This window comes from Perissodus microlepis, chromosome 1 (genome assembly GCF_051167445.1).
Source record: "Perissodus microlepis isolate ML-2025 ecotype Zambia chromosome 1, ASM5116744v1, whole genome shotgun sequence".
NCBI lineage: Eukaryota > Metazoa > Chordata > Actinopteri > Cichliformes > Cichlidae > Perissodus > Perissodus microlepis.
The window spans coordinates 17,702,805-17,710,945 of record NC_140461.1 but is presented as its reverse complement, the minus strand read 5'-3'; the positions used below and the strand labels follow the sequence as shown (position 1 = coordinate 17,710,945).

General features: G+C 37.6%; 1 protein-coding gene across 2 annotated transcripts; it reads right to left on the bottom strand.

Moving 5' to 3' along the window:
• Window positions 1–3,691: 3,691 nt before the first annotated feature.
• Window positions 3,692–7,634, bottom strand: LOC146393669 (uncharacterized). 2 transcript variants are annotated; one of them, XM_084932601.1, is made up of 11 exons: window positions 7,553–7,634; window positions 6,499–6,585; window positions 6,021–6,161; window positions 5,747–5,886; window positions 5,494–5,630; window positions 5,292–5,388; window positions 5,049–5,148; window positions 4,672–4,931; window positions 4,395–4,581; window positions 4,096–4,223; window positions 3,692–4,009 (listed from the first exon to the last, which is right to left on the bottom strand). In XM_084932601.1, the coding sequence occupies exons 2-11, from the start codon at window positions 6,578–6,580 to the stop codon at window positions 3,692–3,694; spliced, it is 1,590 nt and encodes a 529-aa protein (XP_084788727.1). In that variant the 5' UTR covers window positions 6,581–6,585; window positions 7,553–7,634. The 2 variants fall into 2 exon arrangements, with proteins under 2 accessions (XP_084788727.1, XP_084788720.1); XM_084932594.1 differs by having other exon boundaries at window positions 6,499–7,586.
• Window positions 7,635–8,141: the final 507 nt, after the last annotated feature.

Below are 8,141 nucleotides of genomic sequence, written 5' to 3'. Positions count from 1 at the left end.
AAAAATATGAAAACAAAAAGAAGATGCACATTCTCTGTCATATGGGCCTGCATGAATAAACTTTCTGAATCCTTTCTAATGTGACGTTGTTGTCCCTGGCTCTTTCTCTGTCTCTCCCTCCCGTTCTTTTCCTGTGCTGCTGAGTGTAACCCCCCCCTCCCCTCATCCCAGGGTAAAGCACAAGGCTCGCATGTGGAGTGAAGCGGAAAAAAGTGCAAGAGAGAGGGTGAGAGAAAGAAAAAAAAAACAAAAAAACAAAAAAAAACCCCACGGCTCGCGTCGTTCAAGTTAAAGATCCGGCTTCGTTCGCGACCGACACATCACTATTGCTGACAGTTTGCATTGCACGGTCAGATTTCACCCATCCTTTTCTTCTTTAAATGTGAAGTGGTGTCGGAATTTCCAAGTAAGAAATGCATTTCTGCCGGTGCACTGCTGGCTCTGTTGTGCTGGCTTCGGGTACATTGTGTAACTGACGGCGCCAACATTATCAAGACGCTTACATTAGAGCCTCTTATTGCGTGTTTGTTTGGGTGTCTGGCAATGCATAGAATTACTAAAATTAGAGAGGGGATAGCCTAACATACACAGTAAAATTCGGAGTGTTAAAATAACACTTAAAGAGTTAAATTTAACACTGGTCCCGAGTCTATTTGGTCCCATTCGGAATTGGTGTTAAATCAACTCTTTCTATAGTGTTAAAATTTTAGAGTAAAATTAACTCTAAATAGAGTAAAAATTTAACACTGAGTAACACCGCAGTGTTAAATGAACCTAACACTACTAGTAGTGTCATATTATTTACTCTATCATAGTGATAAATTAACTCTATTTGAGTAAAATTCCACTGATTTTTAACACTGAATTGAGTTATTTGAAGTTAACACTGGGAGTTCAAATAACTCTGATGAGAGTTGATGTTACTCTATACTGTGTTATTCATACACTTTTTCTTGTGAAAAATTAGCTCTCACAGAGTAAAATTTTTAATTAATTTTACACCAAGTAGTGTTACTAAAACTCTTCCTCTTCCAGCATGAAAACCTGGTTTCTAATAATGCTTTAAAATATAAAACAAGTAAGCAAAAACCACAACTCGATAATACGTTTAACGGCTTTATTTTGATGTCAGGCTCAAAATGTTAAAACATCTCATGTAGTGTACATAAAACACTACACACACAAAAACAGTCATAAAACACTTTAAAACAATGAATTTAGTTCGGCATAAAATGACAATATGGAACCACATACAGGGAGGAATCAGAAGTGCCATACTTCATTTGAAGATCAAATGGTTTGAAGTAACACAGCTCTTTTATGTTCAACACCTTCAGCACCATATTGGGGTGCATTCTGACCTTAAATGCATGATAATGGTCATCAAAACACAGGGTTTCCATCAGTTTTCCACAGAGCAATACAATGTCATCTTTCACAACAATACTTTTGATCTTATAAAACACTGGAATCTCAGACACTACCTCTGTACAGATGATAAAGTCAGGGCGGTACTCTGTACCATGATGTTTTATCCACTTAGCTGAAAAAACACTGGTAGACAACGCAGCTCCAAATTTTAAAGCAATTTCTGGACCTTCTTTCAGCTCTCCAAGTGTCACCATCTTTCCTGGTCCTAAAGCTAATCTTTCGAGGCTAAAAGACTCCCAATACATGGCCATACAACTTTGGTGTTTCTTGGCCAATGTCATTGTAATGTTTTTAAAGCTTTTTAATTGCTTCTTAAAGAAGTTATGTTTGGCTTCGTAACGCATGCACCACATGTGCAGAATTGGGCCAATATTTCGTATACTGCGAGGGTAATGTATCATGAAGTGATGCTTTGGTAGGAGACTGAGTGTAGGAAATAACTGCTTAAAGAGCTGATGATGATCAATAATTAAATGTTTGAGGTAGATGGTCATACCTTCTGACAGCACTGGTGAAAACACAATATTGACAATTTGTAGAAGCAGAAGTAGAAGATACCAGTAGCTATCACCCACCTGTACTAAATCGCCAAACATCAAAGGTACATTACGCAATAAGCACCAAGATTGAATTGCATTTAGTCCTAAATCATTACTGCCATCAAACAACTTTACCCTTGGTGGGCGATTTCGCTGCTGATTGAAGCCATAGTCAAAGGCATGTATTCTACCAGCAAGTTGTTCAGCACTTAGGAAGTTCTCCTGAATGTACTGCAGCACAAGTTTCACCTCTAACTGAGCAACTCCCTCCAAAATGTCATGCATGATATCTACAGAAAAATTGTTGGCTGTGTTGAAATATTTAAGTGAATTCAAGAGACAAGTGCGTTTCACACCACATACATGAGGTAGCGTAGGATCTCTTTGTACACTTTCACAGTGCTGCTTATGCATATCAAGAGTTCTTAGTGCAACACCAGAATCATCTTCACAGAACACACTTTGAAAACAATCCTTCTCAAGCAGACAAAAACGACAACAATATCAAGCTGCAAATGACTCCACGAACACAAACAGACTATGCAAGCCAAGATTGTCCCCAGTGACCTGGATTACAGTGCCATGAACCAAGTGTTTAAACATGGGAAGTTTCCGTCCCTCTGTCTCAAGAACTTTCAGATCATTGACAAGTGGCTCAAGGACTGAATTAAAGCCATAACGCTTTGAGTCTTGTGCATGAAAAAGAGCACACAAATGAATATTGACCAACAACGAATTAAAGATTGGAGGAAAATTCCTTAGTGTAAAGTATATTGCACCTAATTTATGTACACCCTTTTTAGAGCCCAGGGGATTTGCAGTTTCAAAGTCATCATAAAACAGTTGAATTTGTAAGGCATCTTTTTCTGCAGAAAATAGGGGACATCTTTTAACATAGGCAGCATCAATTAAGTCTGCATACACACCTTCTCTGGACATATTCCTCGACTTGAACATGTCGACAACATGGTGGTTTTGAAAGATAGTTTTCAGTGTTTCCAAAATAGGAACATATGCAAACCTATCAGTTACAATGACTTGATCAAAAGTCCCTGTGATCTTGTTTCTTCTACTGTCAAATCTTGTGCCAAGCACCATTTCAACAGTTGCCCATTTTTGTTTAAAGTGCCTATTTCGTTTAGCTTCTGAATTTAACAGTGTGAATGGGTTTTCAAAGTTTTTGAATGACTGCTCTAATTTCTTTTTACTTGTAGTGTCCTGTGAAGGTAAGCTCTGTAAAGCTGCATCTTTAGCCTGAGTATGAATCTCAAAAAACACTTCCTCCATTGAGGAGACAAAACTATTCACAGTAGATTGGCTTAATCCAGCTGCCCTGAGCTGTGCAACAGTAGAGGCACACATTTCCAAAGTGCTCTTATTTGAACTTTTCAACATTTCAGATGTTGTGGGTGTTTCTTCTACATTAGTTGACACCACCTCCCCTGTAGTGCTAACTTCTTTAACTGCCACATCAGGCTGTAAATTAACATCAGTGTCAGCCTGTTGGTCGAAATAGTTAAGGTGTTTGGTATTTAAATGTTTTCTAAAACCTGAAAAAGTGCCAAACACACAGCCACAGTCACGCTGGGCACATTTAAGGCGAAGATTTCTTCCAGGTAAGTAACCATGGACTAACCGTAAATGCCTAACAAGCATGTTTGAACCAGTAAACTCAGCCTGACAGACAAAACGCTACATGATGGAGAATTAACCTTCAAGCCCTAACGAAGCAACCTTGTCCTTATTTCAGCAACTCTGGGACTTTCTTTGACTTTGCCAACATCTATATTGTACACAGTGGTTTGGATGAACGTGTACATGTTGTGAAGCATGGTGTTGTAAGATGTGCCAAACACAAAATGTGCTTTAAACAGTTCATCAAAAGCACCAAGTGAAGAGGTAGACTTGCATGGTATGGCATTCTTGTCAAGAATAATGAAGAACTGGTGGATGTCATTCTTTTTCACCCCAACAGCCAGGAGGTAGGGTTGAGTGCTGGTAGTGATGGCATCAAGGTGCTCTTGGATATTTGTTCCAGTCTGAAAAGACGAATACAGACAGGCAATAAGAATCAAGTGTTTCTTAAACTGGTAATTCATACCATAAAAATAGAAAAGAAACAAACCTTCTTGAAGACCACAAGATGCCTTTCTGCTTGAGAAGCTGACACCTTTCCTGGTCTCTTCCGACCCTGACCAGATGGTGGAATCAGATGCAATAGCAATAGAATCGCTGAGAGGTCACTGTCCCAGCCTGAAAAAAATATTTGTTTTTAATAAAGTTGAATCATCCTCATCAATAACAAATTTCAATGCATTTGCATTGACAAAATGTTTGAGTAGACCCAAAATACAAAAGGACAGCTGTTCTGTGACAGACATTATATATCCTGTGAATGTTCTAATTGAAGAAATAACAGCTCACCAATGTCAGCATTAACTTCAGTGGCATCCTCAGGAGAGTCAGCTGCCAGCAAGAGTTCTTCCAGGTCACTGGTAGAAGGAAGCTTTCTGCCTTGTTGGATAATCTTTCTTTTGAATGTTGTTGGCCACCTCTCCAGCAACCTGCCTGATACATCCTCACCAAACATCAGTACAAAATCCTGTTCGATCTGTAACAGGGATAGAGAACAGAGAATTATATCTGCTATCTGCAAAAAATAAAATGTGTTTACATTGTCAACGTAATGAAAAATATTCACCAAGCCTTTGATATCTTTGAAATGTGGAAACACAGACAGTATGTTGCTTGACAGCAGGGGGTCAAGGACCATGTTGTGTCGATAAACAAATGTCAACTTCATCTTCTTCTTGACTGTGTCTTCATCAGCTGAATGTTTCATCAGAGAGATTGCTTCCTTGCACTCATCCTCACTCAGCACGTTCTCTGTAACAAACTGCAACTCTCGTCTGACAGTTGGTCCACCACACTGGTCTTCACCCGATGATCCATCTCCTGGTGCTAGACAATATGAAATACAACTTTATCAAAACTAATAATAACATTTGATAACCATTATTAATACAGAACCACAATTTGGAACTGTATTATATGTTTCCACTGAATTATAAATGTTACCTCCAGATGTTAATCGCCTCTCTTTAGCAGTGCATCTCTGTATGGTTTTAATCCTCCAGGCCAAGTACCCAGTGCCACTCTCGCCATCATAATAATGTTCCTTAGAGAGTGACATATACAGACATTTTGTTTATTAATTTATCAGTAAGTTATGTAACCATGAACAGTTGATAAGGACAAACATTTTGGCAGGATTTAAAATTTTGATTTTAGTTGTATCAGTTATTACTGTTAGCTACTTACATAGCCATTTTTTGAGTACGGGTCACTGAGGTAAGGGAAAAAGGTTACAATTCCTCTGGCATACATTTCTTTTACCTGCCGTGGTGGTGATGATGTACTGCAAGATCAAAAGGAAAAGAACTAGTCAGCTTCCCGGGAATTAATAGAGATTTAAAATAATTTGAAAATGATAGTAAAAATCACAGGGCCAGAAATAAATTACCCATTTTTTTCTGTCATGTCAGCTACCAGTATGTTGACCGTTTTTCTTCTGGTTTCATCCACCAGGGACTTGGTCCGATTGTACTCATTTATTATACGTTCTCCACCAGGTTTGCTTGTGAGAATGGATTCCACCAACTGGAAAACACAATAAAAACATTCTACATGTTGATATAACCACTACAGTTCAGAACACTTAAACTACAAACAAAAAAGACACTATTAGAAGAATGTGGAAATCTGTTAACTCTTACTTGCTTAGCTTCTGCATCCAGCTTCTGACGTTTCCTCAAAGGGCTGTCTGAAAGGATGACCGTATCCTGTGAATCTGATGAATGTGGCGATGATAACTGGAACCGCTCAGGAGACACTTCTGCAACAGATGTTTCCAGACCTTAAAAATAGGAGCAAAACAAATCAGTTTACATGGTCCCTCCATAGACTCATTTTATACACTCTTTGATTAAACAATGTAATAATGACACTAAAAAAAAGACATCCAATGAAACACAAATCACTCAAACAAACCTGTTTCATATTTGATGGTTAGTACCCCGGTTGAGGGATCTGTTACTATATCCTCAAAAACATCCTCATCCAACTCAGTCCCTGAACTATCAAAAACTTTCACTCCTTCTGTTATGGCTGGCGCACCAAACTTTGCAAATGCTGGAAACAAGCACACAAGTTTGTGTAAACAAAAAGACATGACATTTAATGTTTTGTAGCTTAAAATGAAGATCATTTCAAGATACTTTTTCAAAAAGTCAGATAAACAAAGGCTAAATTATTAAGCGCCACTAACATGCTTGATAAGTGGTAGATTAAAAGGAGTGACACTCACATTATGCAGTTTTTCCCCCCACTAAATATACATTCATAACTAAGATGCTTCCAAAACACAGATCATTTTCAATTAATCATAAAATGCAGTTTGAAGAGACTAAATAACAAAAAGAATTTAAAGCCCCTTGTACACCTTTTTAATACAATGTTGGTTTCTTACCGGCAATCAAAAACTCCTTAAGGCTTGGCTCAGATACTCTAACAAATTTCTGCACACCTCCGAGTTTTGCTTTAAGCAGCATGCTTCCTGTAGACAGTAATTTCTTATAGTCAGTGCTCTTCATTGAACTACAGTAAACAGAAAATGTGAATATTAAAACAGTCCCATAAATAGCCTTGCAATGTGATTTCTTACACTGTATGTTACTTTTATGTCAGTGTAACAAGGTGTCAAGATATAATCCTCAATACAAAACTAAAATAATAACTACTACTTTTTACCATTTGTCTGACCTAACTTAGCACTAGGGAGTCAGTATTTTGTCCATCTTTAGTTTAACATACTGAACAGTCTGGTAACCAAAATGGAAAAAGCAGCAGGGTAACTTTTGTCAATACCATCAACTCACAATAAATACAAACGCTGTCATCTTAAATTCAAACTACTAAAAAAAAAGCATTAAAAACTGAATCCTGGACATTTTGGATATTTTATCAAGCTTGTAAGCAAGGTTGTAATCCTGTAACTGTAAAATCGCTGAAGACAGCAGAGTTAAAATAAGACAATAACCTTACTGAAAACGACCTCTATATCTGGTACCTAGGTATCAAAAAAAGAAAGATGTAACATTTAGTGTAAAATTTTAATTAGTTAATGCTTGGGTTAGGTAATTTAAAATTTAAGATAACTAGCGAATTGCCCGTGCACTGAGGTTAGCCAAAATGCTAGTTAGCTAGCTAATGTTAATATGTAGATCCCAACACATGGAGGGTTTAATTTAATGGAATTTCGAACATGCTAGAACACAACACAATCACCACTACACACTGAAATAAATTTTGATAACAAGCCTTACAGTCCAACACTGATATCAGTCAACTTTTTAAGCTAATTAACAACCTTACATTAGCATACAGACAGTGTCACATTTGCTTCTGGTACAAAATGAAATATATAATAAACATGGACAAAAGGAATGTAACCTTATTTTAACGTGCTACCTGTGCTTAAAATGTCGAATTGTTGGTTTAATAAGTAAATATGAACAACTTACCCTGCAACTGATGTGAAGAAAATGGCGTGGGGAAAAATCCTCTTGGTTTGAAAACGAGTCTGTGGTGGGAGGAGCTTTCTAGAGTAACGTTGACACTGCCTCTTTTAACTCCACGAATCATCACCCACACTGGGGGGCGTTTTGCTCCAGCTGTTGTTATAATGACTCTATTAGAGTAAATACACTTTAACACTGCTGATTTAACACTGGGAAATTTACTGTGTAGGAATCAGGAAAATACTGTAGTATAATTCATGTATTTCAACAAAGTATTCTACTTATCACCTATTTAAACGGTAACTGTAACGGAATACAGTTACCAAAATACTCATATTTTATATTTCAATACTAACGCTGGTACACGTATTCCGTAAAATGCCCATGACTTGCCCCTGACTCTCAAGCTGTTTGGGCAAAGAGCCATTGCAAGGTTGAGTGACAAACAACATGACCCTTATTTCACTTCAAATGTTAATTAAAAAATGTGGATTGATTAGTGTAGCCACGCCATGTAATGTAAAGCCCACTGCATCCACATTTCACAAGGCTGCTTCTCACTCAACACAATAACTATGTCAAATATTCTAGC